This window comes from Panthera tigris, chromosome B3, assembly GCF_018350195.1.
Source record: "Panthera tigris isolate Pti1 chromosome B3, P.tigris_Pti1_mat1.1, whole genome shotgun sequence".
Taxonomy (NCBI): Eukaryota; Metazoa; Chordata; class Mammalia; order Carnivora; family Felidae; genus Panthera; species Panthera tigris.
Window position 1 is genome coordinate 133,860,156 of NC_056665.1, and position 20,987 is coordinate 133,881,142.

At 50.2% G+C, this 20,987-nt stretch overlaps 1 protein-coding gene across 1 annotated transcript in view; it reads right to left on the bottom strand.

Moving 5' to 3' along the window:
• The window catches only part of CCDC88C (coiled-coil domain containing 88C), a 133,191-nt gene that overhangs the window by 105,076 nt on the left and 7,128 nt on the right, over positions 1-20,987 (bottom strand). Inside the window, exon 3 of the mRNA XM_042990385.1 lies at positions 19,961-20,069. Within this exon, the coding sequence (XP_042846319.1) occupies positions 19,961-20,069 (109 nt within the window). The remainder of the gene's footprint in view (positions 1-19,960; positions 20,070-20,987) is intronic.

Consider the following 20,987-nt stretch of genomic DNA (forward strand, 5'->3'; position numbering starts at 1 on the left):
AGAGGGGCAGCGGGAAAGGGAGACATAATTTTTTTTTCTTTTTTTTAGTTTCATATCTTGAGAGAGTAGGGGAGGGGCAGAGAGATAATTCCAAACAGGCTCCATGCTGTCAGCATGAAGCCCAGTGCGGGGCTTGAACTAACCAACAACGAGATCACGACCTGAGCTGAAGTCGGACGCTTAACTGACAGAGCCACCCAGGCGCCCTGGGAGGGACAGAATCTCAAGCAGGCTCCACGCCCAGTACAGAGCCTGACATGGAGCTCAATCTCACCACGTTGAGATCATGACCTGAGCCGAAATCAAGCTCAGGTCATAACTGAGTGAGCGCCCCCTGAGTGTTTTAAATATACTGACTTATTTATCCTCAGTCCAATCTTGTTAGGATTCTCAGTTAACAAATGAGGAAACTGAGGCATGAACACGCAGAGCAACAAGCCCAAGGTGATATCAGCTTTTGGTGCAACCATTCACATCAAATCAAAATGTCTGGCCTCGAACACAAGGGCCTGTGCTGGAAAAGAAAATAAACTACATGGTTGGAAACAGAAAAGGTTTACACAAAGATCATTTAACTTGCTTGTGAAGTCTGCCATCAGAGAGTTTCGGCTCCGAAGCTGGTGAAGGTGCTGCCTTGGCCTGGTTACATTACTGAACCTCTCAGCCCCTCAGGTCCTGCATCTGCAGAACCAGGGGTACCGTGAGAGCAGTGGGCACACAGTAGGCACTCAGCAGAGGGAGGGTCTTCTGAGAGGAAGCCAGCTGGAGCTGAGTAGTAGTGACTGGGGGGCAGTGAGCACCCAGGATTTTCTGCAAAAGCCTCTTTAGAGGAGAAGGAGCTAGATGGGAGTAAAGCATCCGCCACCCTTTGGACGGAATAACCCCTTTAGATGGTTAAAACTCAAAGAGGGATAATCACACCACGTGGCCACCAAAACAGAAACAATACGCTTGCCTAAGAACAACCTCCAAGGTCTCTAGCAACAGCAGGTCAGGGCTCTAAGACAAGCCAGTTCTGGTTCAAAGGGCCCTGTGTTGAGAAGGTAAGCCCCTGGAGGCTATGCACAGTCTCCTGCTTTAAGAGCTCAGTGCTTTCCTGAGAGCCTCGCTGGGGAGAATGGGGAGGAGACAGAGGAGGCAGTCGCCAGCCCGGGAGGCCTGGCCAAGTGGCCCAGGCCATGTTTCCAGCTCCACTGTGTCCTCTCCCAGAAACCCGCCCAGGCCAAGCCTCCTGAGCAGCACACACTGTAGGAATCACTCTCTAGACAAAACCACCCTGGCACAGGGCTGACGGCTGCCGCACGCATGGGAGAGAGCTCACTTTCTGGCTCCCCCAAAGTTCCAAAGCCAGGTGCTAACTGAAACACCCAAGCCATCCTGCCCTGTCTTGTTAGGCTGGAGAAAGGCACCGGGAAGCCTTCTCAGGTCGATCTGTCTACATCAAGTACACAGGCTCCCCAGTGCTGCTTCAGCAACTTTCCACAGCCTCACCAAGATCCCGGGCTGATGCCTGATGGGGAAACAGGGATAGGAGGTGAGACAGCAATCTTGGGAGAAGGGAGCCAAGAGGGACTCAGCTGCCCGCTGCCTCCGAATCACAGAAGGGACAAAAGGAAACCACTCAAAGGCCCTGTGTTTGTTTCCCATTTGCTAAACGAGGAGCAGGCGGAACAGGATTAGTGGTTCTCAGCCTGGCTGCGCATCACAATCATCTGATTACAAGCATCCAGGAGAGCTTTTAAACAACACTGACACCCAAGCCCACCCAGGCCAGTTAAAAGCCAAATCTCCCGGGGGCGCCTGGGTGGCTCAGTTGGTTAGGTTAGGCGTCCGACTTCAGCTCAGGTCATGAACTCACAGTCTGTGAGTTCGAGCCCCGCGTCGGGCTCCGTGCTGACAGCTCAGAGCCTGGAGCCTGCTTCAGATTCTGTGTCTCCCTCTCTCTGCTCATCATCTGTCTCAGTCTCAAAAATAAATAATTAAAAAAAAAAAAAGCCAAATATGTCACTTTGTGGGGGCGGGGAACACGTGCAGCATGTTAGGTATTCTGGGGTGAGACCACCACCACCAAACTGGGTCTCTCATTTCCCTCCTGGCTTTAACCCTCTACCAGCCACACCCCAGCAGGGCTTGTTCTGAAACACCCCTCTGTCACAGTCTCCTGAGCCTTAACACCACAGAGGAACATTTATCAGGCCCCAGGCATGTCCCAGCCGTGCCTCTGGCTAGCATGAGAGAGGATCGGGGTGGTAAATGAGCCCCAGTCACCGTATGACCAGATTTCTGTAACGTCACATGAGAGCTGGGTTCCAGCTCTGCTGTTAACTCGCTGCATAGCCCCAGCCGAGCCCGTCTCCCACCACCCCCCGTTCCCCCACCCTGACCCCCTTGCTTGTGTAGAATGAGGGTAGCTCTGGGCTTCAGCCCAGCTTTCCAGAGCACTGATGCTTCCTCTAAACCTTGGGCTTCCTACACTCGGAGGTCCAGGCAGGAACCAGGTGGCACTTGCCCCAGCAACACCCCAGGCTAAGGCATCTGTCCCAGTCCACCATGGGGACTCGAGATCCCAGCCGAGGACTTGAGCCATTCCTGGGTGACACAAGCTATGGCAAGAGCACACTATGAGTGTGTCTGCTGCTCAGGACAGCACTCAGATGCTCACAATAAGCTCTCAAACGGATCTGTAAACAAGAAATACACATGGCAAGCTGTCAGCCACTTGGGAAGCACAGAAAATGACTAAAAAAGGATTGGAACACTCTAACACATGACGTTGCAACCAAATAAAGACCGAGGTCTGTTCTCACAGCAGGCTGTGCCTCAGAAGCATGCTTGGGGAGAGAGATGCTAACTCCTCCCCTTTGGGGCCTGTGTGACGGACTTCCTCGGGTATTAATAACCACCAGCTGTCCCCACAAAAGCCAGAGACTCCCTTCTTAGCAAAGAGATTTTGGCTGGGAAGGATGGTGAACTATGAGCCCCTCTGATGTGCTGAGATGGCAGGAAGGCAGGGAGACATCTGCCTTCTGTCCTTTAATGTGAAGTTTTACTCAGATGACCATCGTTTACGTGGTAACAACAGAAGACAGAAAAGCAAGCATCCAGGTACCTCGCTCTGCAGAGCAGGCCAAGGTCTCCTTCATGGGGGTGCGGAGAAGGCTCACTTCCAGATGGAAAAGGACCCCTCCCTCCAGCATGTGCCCACCAGCCCAAGGCAGGACATTAGTCTGGATGCCAGACCAGCAGCAGATCCAAGAAAAACCGAGGTGCACAGGGAGCATTCCTGTCCTCCACCGGGAAGAGGGTCAGATTAGTTCATACTAAGGCCTCAGCAGCTAAGAGCCGAGCGGGGCCTTTATAGGTCATGTAGGGGTAGGTAAGGGGAGAAGAAAAATGGCTCCATCCACTCTCCCTCCAAGTCCAGACACTAAAATGGGAATTGGAGGGGTTGTGTGTTCTCACCTCTGCTACCACCATCCCCCTCACTGCCTCCCAACTTCTCTTCTGGACAGATGTGGTTCCAATTCAAAAATGAAGTCACTGACCTAGACCCAGAAGACCTCAAGGGGAAAGGGATGCTTCTGTGTCTGACAATTTAATCCTGGCTTGATTTAAGCAGGAACTTCTAAAAAGTCCTCATATCTTAGGACTATCCATCATCAGCAGGAGTATCCTGGCTGCCAGGACTCAAGATTAATTGCTTTGATGTGGAAAAATCCCTACACTGACTCCAGGTGAAAAGGTTATTCCTTTACAATAAACAAAAAGAAAAAAAAGATGGCGGGGGGGGGGGCGGTGCGGGGAAGGAAAGGAAAATAAAAGAAATGCTGACTGACCCTGTTCAAGTAGCCCCCCACTGTCATTAAGCCATCGAAACGGGGCAGAGACACGGCACTTTTAAGCTGGGGCTGGGGTCTCAAGCCCTTTATGATTAACATCACGTATGTTCTTATTAGACACTCTTCTCATTCCTCCAGAAAATATGAGACCAGCATCTGGCACAGAGCCATATGTTCCACAAAAACCTCCTATCATCCTCTCCATTTATGCTTTTAGCATCTCTACCTCATTACCATACTCATTACCATACCATAGAGGGTGGGGACCCATCTAACTCAGTGCAACACCCAAAGCATGCCATGAGCTGTGTGTTAAATGCAGAAATCATGCAAGCTGGCTATCTCACAGGTATCAACACCAAATAAAGCCCCTCAACCGCAGAAACCTGTGGGGCTGTGAGGTTTCGTGGGGCACACACCAGTTCAATCTCTTTGTTTGCTAACTGGCTGTTTCAAATCCACACTGCCAGACCCTAAGAGGTAAAGCCCACAGCTACCCTCGCAGCACCCTTTGAAAAGTGTCACTGAAGCCACCTTCCAGGAACCAGATGCAAAAAGCCAACAGCTGGTCTCACTTTACTGTGGGGATTCCCAGAGCCGAAAACAAAACAAAAAATCGAAACAATGATTCTCCCAAGGACCAGAGAGAGGAGAGAACAGGAGCCTCCAGCAGGAAAGGGTAATGGGTTCAGTCCTTTTTTGGGGTAAGACTATGGTAGAACACACAACCTAAAACCAAGTAAAATACACATTAACATTTACCATCTTAACCAATTTTAAGCGTACGGGTCAGTACCGTTACTGCATTCACACCGTTGCACCTACCACCATCCTAACGGTTTCTAGGTCTATGAATCTGACTGTTCCAGGTCCCTGATTGTAAGTGGAATCATGCAGTACTCGTCTTTTTGTGACTGGCTTATTTCACTTAGCCTAATGTCCTCCAGGTTCATCCATGTTGTAGAAGGTGTCAGAATTTCCTTCCTTTTTAAGGCTAATATTCCATTGCGTGTACGCACACCACATTTTGTTACCCATCCACCCACTTGGGTTATTACTTCTACACCTTGGCTATTATGAATAATGCTGCTGTGAACGTGGGTGGTGTTCCTTGCCTTTTAAGTCAAAGAGGATTTCGAAAACCAGGCAGCCTCCTTAAAGACTAAAAGTTCAATTTTCTTTTTTTTCTTTAATTTTTTTTTAAATGTTTATTTATTTTTGAGAGAGACAGAGACAGAATGCGAGTGGGTTAGAGGGAGAGAGAGAGGGAGACACAGAATCGGAATCAGGCTCCAGGCTCTGAGCTGTCAGCACAGAGCCTGAGGTGGGACTCGAATTCACAAGCCTTGAGATCACAACCTAAGCCAAAGTCGGACACTCAACCGACTGAGCCACCCAGGCACCCCTAAAAGTTCAATTTTCCTGAGCATACCATGTTTTTTTGTTTTGTTTTGGTTTTTTTTGGTAATTACCTCATACTTTCTAAGCTCTTCCCATCCAAATGTGAACATACACTCGCATTTCAGAGTCACATCATGAATTCACCTCCCAGCTCCATCTGGCTGCTCCAGGCCTTCTGGGGACTCTCAGGGTGGCAGCTATCATCAGGACCACCATAATAGCTGCTCCCAGTTGACCCTGTTCCTGCCAACCTGATCTTCCCCAGTGGTTCAAGTTCTCCTTTCCAGAGACTATACCTGGGAGCTCACACACACCTGGGAATTTAAATGACCTATGGACTTTGGCACGACCATCCCTTCTCACCACGTGCCCCCCTCCCAAAAGAACCCAACCCAACTAGACCCTTTGGAGGAGGAGGATGGTTATGGAAATGGAAGTCCCATGTCCTGACCTTGAACTCCCAGAGCAAGGAAGGAACCTCAGTCATTCAGAACTAGAGGAAGACACTTTCGAAAGGAAAAAAGAAAAGAGGAAACCTTCACTGGTGACGATTCCAACTACTCTCTGTTTAAAAAGGCTGTGAAAGGGTTCATCAAAGAGGCTTTGCCTTTATTTATTTATTCATTTTTAATATATGAAATTTATCGTCAAATTGGCTTCCATACAACACCCAGTGCTCATCCCAAAAGATGCCCTCTTCAATACCCATCACCCACCTTCCCCTCCCTCCCACCCCACATCAACCGTCAGTTTGTTCTCAGTTTTTAAGAGTCTCTTATGCTTTGGCTCTCTCCCACTCTGACCTCTTTTTTTGTTTGTTTTTTTTTTAAGAAATCAATTTCTCCCAGTTTTTGAACGCCAGATGGATAAAGACCCAGTTTCAATGCAGGCGATGCACCACAGCAGGGACAGTGGAGTCTAGTTTGTCACCTAAACCTGCCTGCAGCAGTACTCAGACTGGCCCTGGACCCTCAGGCCAGGGAGGCACCGGTGGGGCAGGCGCACTGCTTCTTTCAGACACCAAGTGGCCAGGCGGCCCATCAGTCGGCATTTACTGCCCCCAGTCCCTGGTAAGTCCAAGGCTGCCAGTTCCTGCCCTGAGAAAAAAGCTGGATACGGGTGCAGGACCCAGAAAAGCAGGTAGGAGCTGAAATGGCAGGGCTCAGGAAGATAAATAAACCTACGTTCACAGAGGAAGACCAAGGTAAGGTGCTCTGACAGGAGAAAGTACCAAGACAAGACACAGGAGTGGAGGGGGAGGCAGGCGGGCACAGAGTGGGGCAAAGACGTAAGTACTACAGCCTGGTAACAGGCACAGTCTGCCGGCACCAGCCTCCAGCTCTGCAGCAGGTGCCACGCGGGAGTGCAAGCACTCTGACCCAGGGAGTCAAGTTCAATTATTCCCCTTAGACAAAGGAGGAAATGGTTTAGAGGGGTCAGGTCGCTTGCGCCAAGGGAGGAAAGACCCTGCTGTCTACTGTCTACAGAACATTGGGGTCCAGGAAGGACACTGTCCAGAGCACCACCCCCCCCCCAGGCCCCAGCACATGGGCTGGGGGCAAACGAGGTGAAGGCAGCCTGAGAGTTTACCTCCCAAAGGAAGAAACCAGGATGATGACAGATGATGGAAAGAGAAGCAGGTCAGATCTAAGCACTTCTTCCTCCCAGGCGACCTATACTTCAGTCCCCATCTGCCTTCCTCGGAAAGTGGGGGCAAACCATTTTGGATTAACTGCCCTAGGCAGCTAAAGAAACCACCCACTCTTCATTTTTCTGGCATCTCAACCTTGGGACATGTACAGCTGTGACTTAGTCCCTTTCCATCTGAAAAGTCCAATTTTGTAAGCTCTATGCTATAAAATTCCAACATTCAGAATTCTCACCGTAAAAAGGAGAGAGTGGCTAGAAGACCAACTTGGCACAAGAAGTGACAACCTGCTTCAAAGTTTCTGATACTTTTTGTAAATTTTTTTTTTTACTGTTTATTCTTGACAGAGAGACAAAGACAAAGCAGGAGCAGGGGAGGGGCAGAGAGAGAGGGAGACACAGAATCTGAAACAGGCTTCAGGCTCTGAGCTGTCAGCACAGAGCTCAAGGCAGGACTTGAACTTAAGAGCTGTGAGATCACGACCTGAGCTGAAGTCAGATGCCTAACTGAGCCACCCAGGCACCCCCAGAGTTTGATACTTTAAGCAGCCACAATTCCACATTTTAAAGGAAAGTAAACTGTTCTGACTGGTTACAAGAGCAGGAGGAAAAGCCTGTTTGGTTGCTGTGGTTTGGAAAGAAGGCATTCATTTTTAAAGTTTTAAAGCCATTAAGCCTAAACATTACTAACCTCAGGGGAGCCAAGCTGGCTAGACAAAGTTGAAAACAATCAATGTAATTTCCACCCCCCAGGGACTGGGCCTCCCTAGTACCTGACAGATGGCATCTCCATCAACAAAGCAAACACCACATGAAAGCTTGCAGGTTGGTGTGAAAGCAGCGGGGGTCCCCTCTAAGAGTGGGATTCAAAGGCTCCAGCCACCCCACCCCATTTCGATCTCATTTGCCCCCAGTGACCTCCTCAACAGTCAGGTCCCCAGTCCCTGATGTGTGTCAGGCACTCAAGGGACACACAGAATGAAAAAAGCAAGGCCCTGGGGCATCTGGGTGACTCAGTCGTTAAGTGGTTAAGCTCCTCTGACTTTGGCTCAGGTCATGATCTCATGGTTCAGTTCGTGAGTTTGAGCCCCTCGAGCCTCTCCCTCGGATTCTGTGTCTCTCTCTCCCTCTGCCCCTCCCCTGCTTGTGCTCCCTTGCTCTCTCTCAAAAATTAACATTAAATGTACATATATGCACATATATGTACACACACACGGACCTGTCTTCCAATTAGTCTAGAAAGAAGCAACAGGTCAGGGAACTCTGTAGGACTATTTTCGCCTAGAGATAGGATCCTGGGTCCAAGCCCAGCACAGTAATGAACTCCCTGAATGCCAGGACTTACTTTCTGAATTTACTTACTCCAGACTCACTCCAGAGTGAGTCGTTGTCTGTTCTGTTGTTTCGTATCTTGTCTCTAACACACGCTGAAATGTTTCCATGCTGATGGGGTGAGACACAAAGATGTAGTGCCTACTTTTAAGGTGTTTCACTGCTGGTGGCAGATAAAATCATGAGATAAGATGTGTAATAGGCCTAAGACACTCCACACCATGAGCACACAGTAAACTTTTTAAAAAGCTCATATAGGAGAAAAATATGTACGGCAAATCAAGCACATACGTGCATGCTCATTGGACTAGCCCAAACCAATCACAGTGAACCTCTTGGAAGGGCCCGTCCATAAGCCACCCACTAAGAAATCAACGAAGCACGCCCAGAGGGGCAGACCTGCCCACGATACCCTCTGCTCCACCAGTGCGCATCTTATCCTCACGGCTGGCAGGGAACCTGCACAAGGCCCTCATTCAACCCTCCTCATAGTCTCTGAGGCAGGCGCTATTCATATCCTCGTTTTCAGATAAACACTCTCAGAGATGAAGCTGCCCGAGGTCACCAATCTGAGCGGTGAGCTTGCAGGATCCCGCGCCTCTGCAGACAAAGGCTTACAGTTCCTTTTTGTGCTGTGTTTGGCCCCTTCATACTGACCAAATGCCAGGTCAGCCTGGGAGAGGAGCCACTGCCATGAGCATTCACAGACTCAAGAAACTTGGCACTATTTCACCTGAGCCTCATGACAACCTGCAATATGGTATTACCCACACTTTACAGGGGAGGTTCAATGATCCAGCCTAAGTCACATCGGTAGGAACAGGGACACACAAGTTTCTAGACCCTTGAAAGAATAACATGACCCAACCTGACAAAGCAGTGGAGTTTGCCCTTATTTCTGCCCCCGGCCCCCCAGCTTCCATCTGGTTCTTCCCCCTCTGGCTTCACCTTCCTGGCCTTCGCCCCACAGAGCTCGCTCATCCATTCCACGGGGCCAGTGGCTAACATCCTGCCCCCAGCTGAGAAAGCAAACCCGACTACCCCCTCCCAGCCAACGGAAGTGTGCCACCATACGACGTTTCTGGACACCCTGCTTTCAAGCTCCATTTTCCTTTCCAACTGATACAAACTCTTGAACTGGGCCAGAAGTGGCAACAGTTTTACTAGCAGTTGCTCGTAAACTTTCAACAGAGCAACCTGCAGTTGTATCATATGAGGACAGTAAAATTAATTAATACACATCAGGGATGGTTGTGTTTGGTAGCTTCAATAAAATAATCAATAAGATAAGTCATCAGAAGCAGCTCAACCTGTCAGGCCTATGTTAGCAGGCTTTTTCTCTCCTTTTCCCTATCGGCATCATGTAATCACCCCCTTTTCTTCTTTCTCATAAAAACCCCTTACTTTCCCCGCACAGTAACCCCACTCTCTGGTTACTCGGTCATGTTTGGTGCTCCCTGAATTGCGATTCTGAGACCCTGAGTGAAGGGCTTGTTCTTTTCAGTTTTGCCTCCTTTTCTAGGTGGACAGAAGCAATGGGAGGCTCCCCCGATCCCCCCGAAGCTGCGTTTGCCCCATCAGTATAGGGTATAGGGTCAGTATAGGGTCAGAGCATGGCCCTATACTTCGAACACCTCCCTCCCCCCTTTAACCTCTTGAGAAACCTAAATCCCAAGCCAGTGGAAACCTTGCAGGGTGTAGCTGGCACAGCCCTTCCAAAACCTCCACCTTCCGTCAACATACCACCAACAAACTCAGAACTGGGGGCCTCTTCAACACCTCCATCAACCTTGCTGAACCCACTGATTTAAGAGCACTTCCTCATCCTCCTTGATCTTCCTCCTCAATACCAGAAAAACGACTGCAATTCTATCTTAAGATTAAGGACCAAGGCCCTGAATCTGTGGCCAAGTAGGAGAAAAACTCTGCCTTTCCAGAAAGAAAGGCTGAATAAGGAAAACTGCTATTAGCCCTGGACGTGAGCCACGCGGGCGGCTTTACGGAGGGGCGAAGCCTGCCCGGGCAAGTTCTTCAGGGACTCCTCCTGACAAAGGAGTTGTAACGTCCCACATGCTGATCTCGGCACCAAACACCAAAACCCAAGGCAAGGGAGAGACCCTTCTTTTTTTCTCAAACCTTGAGAAATCCACTTCCCTCCTTTTCGTCACAAAGGGCATCGGTGCCTCTAACCGCTTCCTACATCTCTGGTGCCTAGTGCACTACGAAAGTTGTTTCTACCACCTTCATTCACCCAGCAGTGCTGGATCCTCAACACTCCCGGCTCCGCTCTGAACGTGTGAGCAACAAGAGCTAACTGAAAAGGACGCCAACTCGCTCCACCTACAAGCAGCATGGCCCATCCTCGGCATCGGAGAGCTTCGCGGCCTGGCTTAGCCAACATTCTGCTGGAAGCACAAATTCAGACCACCTGCCCAGTGGTGGGGTGACCCCCACCCCCCCGCCCCCAGCCAAGCTTCCACCCCCTGCTCCATTCTGTGCCCAGACCTTCGGAGAAGGGCTCACAAAAAGACCCTTCTTAAACGAACGGCCACTGGCTATGAGAAAACTTGAGCTAAAAGTGGAGAAGGAAATTCATGGTGAGAGAACATGTATCAGAAACAGGATTCAGGAAAGAAGGGCCGTTCAGAAGGAGAGGACCCGGGACAAAGTTCGGATTCACAGAAGCAGAGGTTTGAGTGGGTCCCTTGGGCCAATGCTGTACCAGGTTTTTGGGCTCCGTGCTGTGAACAGCCCAAAGCCAGCTGGCAGCCCAAGGGGCCTTGGGTGGCACCCTCAGCACCTGGGAGGGAAGGTGTGGCAGCTCAGGGACAGGAGGCAAAGCCCCAACAGTTCAAGGTCTGGACTCAAGGCCAGGAGGGGGAGCCCATGCAGACCAGAAAGGATGGTGTCTATACACATACTCCCCCGCCTCCTCTGTCTTTGTGTGTATGTGTCTCTCTCTCTCCCCTCCTCGCCTTCAGCCTCCATGGCCTGGCCAAATTCCAGCTCCACTAATTACATCAGACCCACCTTTCACCCCTCCCCACCCTCTGCAATTAACCCCGATTCTCTGCTTCCTGCTGCTCTGGGGTTGCAGGATGAAGTCTGAGGCCAGCTGTTCCCTCCATCCCACCCACCGCCCAACCCCGGAACTGCTGGCCTCACAAGGTGCCTGAAGCAATCCAGTCCCTTCCTCTGGGGCTCCAGGCTGGTGTGAAATCTAGTTTTCAACACGGGAGAGCCTCAGGAAGCAGCGCTCCCAGCCTGGCCCACCACGCGAAGCTTCTGAGCTCAGGATCCACCTCACTCTGGTGTCAGTGCAGATCCTGGTGGCCCTGCCAACCTTTATAAAACAGACTCTCTACCTACAGCAAGCTATCTCCCTACACAATGGACTACAGAAGGCTTCTTAGAAAGGCATTTCAGGGGCGCCTGGGTGGCTCAGTCGGTTAAGCGTCCGACTTCGGCTCAGGTCACGATCTCGCGGTCCGCGGGTTCAAGCCCCGCGTCGGGCTCTGGGCTGATGGCTCAGAGCCTGGAGCCTGCTTCAGATTCTGTGTTTCCCTCTCTCTCTGCCCCTCCCCCGTTCATGCTGTGTCTCTCTCTGTCTGAAAAATAAATAAACGTTAAAAAAAAAATTAAAAAAAAAAAAAAAAAGGCATTTCACCAAGCAACCAACGACCAAGAAACCCTGCAGCTCTTCAGGGCTGTTTCCATATCTTATTTGCTGAGCCTCCCTTCTCTAATCTGTAAAATGGGGACAGCAATTTCCTCCCCACTATGCCAGGGCCTGGCTCATAGGAAGCACGGTTATCTTCTTCTAGCCTTCTGACGGGGGTAAAAACTAAGTCTCGAAGTTCCTGCTTGCTATTTCATATGCCTCAACAGCATTTCTTCTAAAACAAAAAAGGAGAAAAAAACAAATAAATCAAGTTCAACTGACACTTAGTCTCCCATTTTGCGGAAACAAAACCTGCCTCTTGGTAGATTTGGGACTGCAAAGCACATGACCCTGGGTCTTCAGCCCCATCTGCCCCACCCTGGTCAGCAGGACAGGAAGGGTCACAGGTCAGGAGTAAATACCTTCTGTTTAGTGTAGAAAAACAGAATTCTAGTGGCCCTGAAAGCTGCCCCCCTCCAGCTTACTCAGAGTCACGGCCACCCCATCGGGCGGGTCCTGAACCCCAGGACCCTGGTGGGAGTGAGGGTCAGATCTGCTGCAGCTCTCAGTGGTCCTGGGTCTGGTAATGCATTTTGCCCTCCCCTCAGAAGCTCGCTCCAGGTGGGGCACCAAGCACGCTGCTATCCATAGCCCCATATGGGCAACACCCCACGGAGTCTCTCAGAATTCGTCCCCTCGCCCCTGCCTTGGTCCAGACCCCCATGATCTGCCCTGACTCCCCACTCCCTCTGACACCAATCTGTTCTTCATGCTGGTGCCAGCATTGCCTTTTTTAAACTTTCCCTTTTAAAAACTCTCCAAAGATTCCCAAGTCCTTTAGGATGAAGTTCAAATTCATTAGCATGGCATCCACTTCCCTGAAACCTCCTCATCTTTCCAGGCTCCCCCCATCACCACCCGCAAAGACACCCAACCTCTAGCCACCTTGAAGTGATTCAATCAGTCCTCAGACTGTCTTATGTCTCCACAGCTTTGCAGGTGCTTTTCCTCTCCCAGGACACCCCCTTCCACACACCCCATTTTCAGCCAGCCTAGCTCCCTGCCAATCCTCCAAGACTCAGGACAAGTGTCACGCCCTACAGAAAGCTCCCCCATGAGCTTTGCCCTTTCCCAGGCTGGGGAACTCCCTCCTGTGCCCTGTGGCCTCTCTTCCGCCCACTGGAGGTGGGCACCTCAGGTCTGGAGAAAGGCTTTAACAACAAGAAAGAGAAAGGAACCAGGCAACCCCTGGTGAGTGACACCCTCCCCTCTGGGCCCCCAGGGCTTCCTCAGCCCACATTTCATCACTGCACTAGAGACAATGAGGGACAGGAAGTGAGATGAAGGAAAGAGGAAAGGAGGGGTCCGTGCAGACCACCGCCCCTCTCAGGCTCACTTCCCAACACAGCCTGGAAGGTTCCCTCTTGCACTTTAAACTGACCGCGAATAGTAACAGGGAAGTAGGCAAGCTCCCGGGTCAAGCCCATTAACAGAAAAAGAGCTCCTACCCCTGACTGGGGACAGGACACAGGGGCCTCTCTAATGAAGGCCTCCCAGGCCTGGGGCTGCACCGCACAGCTCACGACCACATTCGGTCACCACACCACAATTGCCGGAAGGCTGTCCTGCTGGAGATTCCAGACCAGCATCCAGTAATACTCCAACACAAGGAAACGTGCCCAGGCATACAGTAAAAATCTCAGACCTTCATCCACACGGCAGAGACACAGAAATCTTCATTATTCATTCAGCAGCGATATGAAACACTGCACATCTTAATACGCAAAGGGCGCCAACGGGCAATCCGGCCAGAAAGACAAGGCAATTCTGGCAGTGAGCAACCGGGGTCCTCAAAGTATTCATGCCCTCTGACCCAGCAATTCCATACCACGAATTTATCCCAAGGAAATGAAAACATTTGTTGAAAGGCTCAAGTACCCAGTATGTTCATGGTTGTATTGTTTATAATTCTGAGACAGAAATAACTCCGTACCAGCGACAATGGTGGAGCCATCAAGTGCCATGTAGACATTAAAATTCATGTAATGAAAGAACATTTAGTGACGTGGGAAAATGCTCACTGCACAGTAAGTGAAAAGAAAGGTTACAAATAGCATAGAGGATATAATCCACACTGTGAAACCCATGTACACACAGACACAGAGATGGAAGGCATAAACACCAAAACGTTAACCACAGCAGCTCTAAGTGGCATGATCATGGGTGAACCTACTTTTCCTGATTTCTCCCCATCTGCGATCAGAAATTTTTATAATAAAAAATGTTACTTTTAACGTCTTCAAAATGTAAATATAAGCTACGAAATCAAGAACATCCCCCCCTCCAGAGCGCCTGGGTGGCTCAGTCAGTTAAGCGCCCGACTTCGGCTCGGGTCATGATCTCACGGTTCATGAGTTCAGGCCCCACATGGGGCTCTATGCTGACAGCTCAGAGCCTGGAGCCTGCTTGAGATTCTGTGTCTCCTTCGCTCTCTTCCCCTCCCCCACTTGTGCTCTGTCTCTCAAAAATAAATAAATGAAAAAAAAATTTTTTTTAAAAGAATATCCCCCCTCCGTCTCCTGTGAAGCCTCACAGCCCCCCTCTATAAAATCAAAAGTGGAGAAGATAAGTACTCCCCCGCAAATCTGATACAATGTATTTTTCACAAAGCAAATTCTGCCGGTACTGGTACTGTAGAAAAGGCCTGTGTGGACCATAAGCTCCCCTGAGCACTGTCCCTAGCCATCAAAGCAGGTCACACCCACCTAAGGAGGCTTTGCTTGAACTAAACACTAAACGCTACAGACCACATGAATTCTCGAGAGGGACCTATGAAGTTTACTATGTTCCCACCAATGATTATCAAACGTACATTTCCTTCTATTCTTACTTTTGATAAAAGTCTTTCCTTTCTCCAACTGAGGGAACACACTTCTAGAGATACTTCTAATTTTAACTAGCCAGCCCATGCTTATCAAATACAACCACTACAGGAAACAGACAGATAGCAAAAACTGGCTGAGTGGGGAAAAGGTACAGACGGTACATGAAGTTTTATCTAAAGGTACCACAAAAAACAACATATATGCACACATACACATAAACATATATACACACAAGAGTGTAAAGCCATGAACTGGACACCCACCAAATTAACAATGGGGTCGTCTCCAGGGAGGGAGGGAAGGAGAACTGGACTCACTAGAGGCATCCTAGGGACTTCTATCAGAGAAATGTAGGGGGGGGGCGGGGAACCTAAAGCAGATATGAACAATACTCACACGTTCACATTTATTTTTAACAGAGACACAAGGGTGCATTATGACCATCTGTACTACTTTTGTTTTTCAAGGCAATAAAGGAAAGAGACTACAAAAGATAAAAGGCAACCCCAGATTCTTTACTCTGCTTTTCTTCTGAGATAAAGAACAATATTCTGGGTTGGTTCTGGTCTTCTGAGCATGGCGAGAGACGAGAGCTCAGAAGAGCCAAGTTCAAGGAACTCCTAAAACAGAGCTTCCTTGAGGTGACCTGTCAGATGTCTCCGGCCACTGCGTGACTGTGGAATCTGAGGCCCATGAGGGCCCATCCACTTCTTGACAGATGAGAACTCAGGCGGCCCAGAGAGGGAACGCAGACTATTCCGGCACATGATCAGTTAAGGTGAGAAGCTCAAAGAAACTCTGCAAATTTCTCATTTCAGGGTAAGTTCTGCAGGTGGGTCCCTACATCCACCTGAGGGTCCCGATTTCAGGACAGAGATCTGTATGTGTACCTGACAACAAAGATCAACACACAGTGAATTTATCCAAGCCTCTGTTTGAAATGCTTCCCAGCAGCATAAAGCCAAAAAAAGCCTCAGAAACTTCACATGACAAGTAGGCCCTGACTGTCAAGAGGCAGAACAAGGGTGCAGGTATCCAGGGCAGGTAATGGCAATGGGACACTCACGCACAAACCCCAAAGAACAAACACACAGCCACTGCTGCACCAGGGATTTCTGCTTATACTAGCCATATTTTCCTACTGGCTCCACTATCAAATGAACATGCATTTAACATAAACACTCAAGAATCTGAATATAAAAAAGAACCATTCTATAAATCCAAACTTTAACTTAAAAAAGACTCAGATGAAGAAGGGCTTGGTTGTTGAGCATTGAAACAAGCATCACATGATGCCGGGCTCAAAGCTGGCCAGCCAGGTGGCCGGAAGCAGCGTGCAGTTCGGGTCTAAGCTTGCCTTTCCTCCAAGACTCAGCACATGTCCTGTCTGCGGAGACTCATCCTGGAGCAGGTACCTCCACCTTGGACTGCTAGCCTTTTCTTCTGCAAAAGCCAGAGACTGAACCAGGCACTCTCTTCTCTGCCTCACTGTCCCAGGACACATGAGATGTGCCTCTGTACGTGATGGACAGGAGTCACCTGGGGACACCTGGCTGAAGATGCCTCTTCTGGACATCACTAGAAACGCTCTAACCCTTGGTTCCCACGAGAATGTGCATCAGAATCACCTGGAGGGCTTGTTAAGACAGACTGTGGGGCTGGGGAGGTCTGCAGAAGGGCCTGAGGATCCCCACTTCTACTAAGTTCCTAGGCCATGTCAATGCCATTGGCCTGGGGACCACACTTTGAGAAAGCCCAGTGATTCCCAATTCTGCTGGAAGGATGGCAAGACTAACAGCTGGAGAACTTCTAAAATGCAGAATCTAGGCCCCAACAGCAGAGAAGTACAAGCGGCAGGTCAGAAGGCAGCCTGAGATCTGGCTGACACACCAATGGTCAGACTGAGACTGGCCATGCTTATTTCTACCCACCGTCTATGTTCTGCCCCAGCAAAAGGTCAAGGATCGTTGTCTCCGAAGGTTTTCAGAGCCAAAACTTGAGTTTCCTTGTGACAGAAGCCCACGCCATTCAAGAGAGGTCCCCATCTCTTCTAACTGTCCCTGTCCCATGGTGCCTCTGAAAAGAAGGGGACCGCCAAAGGCAGAACCACTGCTTGGCAAACAACACTCAAGGCTGGCTTCTGTGACCTCAATGTCTCAGAAAAGCCACAGGCAAGACTCAATGTCTCAAGTCTACTGAAAAGCCACAGCCAAGTGGGAGTCCCACTCCCTTGGGGGCAGCCTCTCACCCTTCTAGGCCACCCTTGTAACAATAAGGAATGACATTTGTCTTGCTTTATCCTGAGCCCTCACAACCTGCCAGGCCACTTTCACAAAGGGACTCGGGCAGTACTTCTCTTGGAAACTTTTCTTGAGTGACCTTTTATAATAATAACCAATTATGTCTACACTTGAATGTCAGGTGGAAGGAAAAAAGGCAGGATATGCAATTGTATATATGGCATGACCACAACCATGTAAAACAAAAACTATTCATGCAAACACTGGAAGGAAACAGTAAAAACGTTAACAGGGATTGTCTTTAGGTGGTGGGATTGTGGGTGTTCTTTTCTTCTTGCTACTTATTTTCCAAGTTGTTTACAAAGAGCACATATTACTTACAGAACTAGAGCTTAATTTTACAGTAAGTCGGAAGGAAAAAATATACACAACTGCCCACATCTAACGTGTGCCAGCCCAGAGAGCAAATGGCCTGCTAGTCTTCTCCACGTAAGCAGGACTGTGGCTCTGAGGCCTTGAGCAAGTGCCTTCAGCAAATATTCACTCTGGACTGGGCTGCTAATGCACACCAGCATTGCCCTCGAAGGGTTAACAGTGCAGAAGCAGAACAAGGATGCAGGGTCCTCCCTTCTACCTCTGAGACTTCCTGGGCCCTGAGCACGGACTAGACATCTTTTCCTCCCAGTTTCTCACCTTCTGGAACTTGACAGCAGCAATCCGCCTCCAAACGGACACTGTCTCAAATAAGCATCAAACTCCCTTCGGCTGGACTGTCAGGAGCCACTGCTCACCATCAGCATGTGACCTCCTGGACCAGCAAGAGCAGAGGACAGCCCCTGCACGGCCATCACCTCCACTTGAGAGCTTCATCACTGCCACCAACCAGGGAGAGGGTACCACCTCCCTGCCATACCTCGGGCCTGAGACACACCTGTCAACTTATCGACAGGACTGTTAGCCCTGGCCAGCCTTGCACACCGGTTCTGAATTTCGGGATCTCTTATGTTCATATCCTCTCCAGTTCTGATTCACCTAACCTTAGTGAAACAAACCTTCATTTGAGCAGCTGCAGAAAATGTGGACCCTGACAGATTGAGGACAGACCTGTCTCGTGCCTCCATGTCTTCCTCTACCTCTACACCCCTCCCCTTTCTCTCTTTCCCATGACTTTCCAAACTTGGAAACTCAATCACCTACCAAGACTCCACTCAGGTGCCCCCTCCTCCAAGAAGCCTTCCCCCTCTCCAACCCTGCAGCATGGGTTAGAGATCTTGTCTCTCCCAACTATCTGCACCATCCACTTCTGGCACTTAGCACACACCATTGAAGGCACCTGCAGACAGGGATCAAGCCCTGAGTACATGCTGAACAGCCCCTTCCACGCCCAGACTCAAGTTCACTGGCAGGCCAATCACCTTTACCCAACTTCCCCTGCCTGTGGCCGTCTCCAGGGGAACACTCGCTGAGTATTTCCTGCCTGCCTGCAGCATGCCTGGCCCCGAGTGTGGCACCCCTCAGATGAGGAAACAAACCCACTTCACCCCACAGATCCAGCTGGCTCAGGCCCTCTCCTCAGCACAGCTGGCATCTACCTGGGACTAATAGGGCAGGGCTGGACCTAAGTCTCCCAGAAGCTGCTCAGAGAGTCCAAGGTGCTGGTCCATGGAATGAGCTCAGGTGGCTTGTGGAATTGGCTGCTCAGGGAAAGTGTCCTAGCACCGAAGCCTTCTCTCACACACCCCGATCTCAATGAGAGGGTGGAAACAATCATCTCGGAAAACCCCGGACACAGTCCACTCCCTCCCTCTCCCATCTTTGGATGGAAGATCCCAAATTTGTACTGAGTCAGAAGAAGGGCCCCTGCAGCCACCACAGCCCTCAGCAGGAGCTGGCCCTGCATGAGGCCTCAGCTCACCTCAGAGCCAGCAACCACTGCACCACACAGGACAGAGAGGGAGCCCACCTCATGTCTGCAGGGATCTCTCCACTCTGAAAGATGCCCCTGAACCCCAGCACCAAGACGGAGTTACAGTCCAGAAAGTGGATGCTAGGAACAGGTCTCAGAGGCAGAGTCTGCCCAAGCAATCAGGGAAGCCCCAGCATGAATTCTGGAAAAGATTTGTTCTTGAGCAGTCGTTCTCGAATGGTGTTCCCTGGGGTCCTGGGAACCCACAGAGATCCCCAGAGGGAGAGAGGGGAGCTGAGTAGAGACCACTAGGACCCGTCAAGTCAATCAGAGTCACTAGGGCTTCACTTGGGGCTTCAGGAAAAATGCACAGAGGGAAGAATTCTTGTTTCACTGCTATGAAGTTGGAAAACCAGGGTTCTGAGACACACAGTTTAAATCCATTTACAAGCAATATCAAAGACTCTCACCTGACCTTCCCAAGGCTGGGATGGGGATTTTAACAGGCCTTCCCCGGCAGGCCCCCTTGCCCAACCCATCACCTATCTGCCAGTGAGATACAGGGAGACCCTAACAAACGGACACTCCACACCATGAATCCCTGTCTGCAAGCTGGGGGCTCAAGCATAACCCTTCTGTGGTCCCCCCCCACCCCGACCCTTGCAGTTGCTCCTGAACAAACACTCACTGAGCTGTGGGTGACACCACGTCAGGGTGCCCCCGCCCCGCCCCCCGGAGCCAGTCTCCGTTCAGCTGCATGCTTGAGGCTGCGGCTATGAATGGAGGGCCATCTCTGGGAACCCCCACCACACCACATACGATGCTGGGCACACAGCTCAAAGGACGTTCACCAGACAAAGTAATCCAACATCAGACCCTTCTCATGACACCCCCAAAAAATACAAAAGTGAAAACACACCAAGCGTTAGCGAGTAGATGCCTAACCATGAACACCATTTCCTCTCAGCTTCCTGTGGGGAAACCGCCTGAGTGACGAGACTGCCAGATGCACAGCAGAACCCTGGGGGGACAGAGTTCCTGGCCCTTACCTGGTAGTAGGTCTTAATGTTTCTCACCAAGATGGTCAAGTTCTGAATGCGGAGGTTCACGTCGTTGTTAACGTGCTTGTTGATGCGCTGATTTGTTGGTCTGGGGTCACTAGAGAAGGAAGAGGAGAATGGAAACTGCGTATCGCATCATCTGCCACGCACCCCCATTCCCAGGCAAGAGTGAACCTCCCGTCCTCCCCTCCAGCCTCGGTTACTATGCAGCTATGACTGTGGATTGAGTCAAATCCTTATTCTGCTACTGCCAATCCCCGGATCTTGGGCGGGGGCGCCCCATCACCTCCCTGCTTCCCCATCTTGCAGCACCTAGCCCATCACAGGCCCGGAGTCAATGCTATTTCTCCTTATTCTGCTACTGCCAAGTCCCAGACCTTGGGGGCGGGGGGGCGGGCATCACCTCCCTGTTTCCCCATCCCCCGGCTGGAGTCAATGCTATTTCCATCCCTACTGCTGGCAACACCCATAATCCACCACCAAATGCCAGTGCAGACCCAAAAGGTTATATTGTATAAAAACCAATAACCCATCCCAAGATTTCAAGATTAAAAAGGTTAAGGGGCACCTGGGTGGTTCAGTCAGATAAGTGTCCAACTCTCGGCTTTGGCTCAGGTCATGATCTCACGGTTTCATGACTTCCAGCCCTGTGTCAGGCTCTGCATTGACAGTGGGGAGCCTGCTTGGGATTCCCTCTCTCTCTACCCGCCCCCCACGCTGTCTCTGTCTCTCAAAATAAACAGACTTAAACAAAAAAAATAAAATGTTCAAGTCCGAACAGACCAAAATATACTAAATACCAAGAAAGGAAAGGAAAGAAATGTTGTTTTCTGACAATAAATCAAAATTATTAAAGTTCCATCTCCCCCTCCCCCACCCCGTCAACCAGATTGGTCTAGGCTGGTCCTGCCGGTGATTGACATTTCAGGGACACAACTCTACCCCCGAAAAACCCGAGTCTGTGACAGGGCATGACGTACACGTACCCTATGAGAAAGGCTAAGAGCAGAGATAT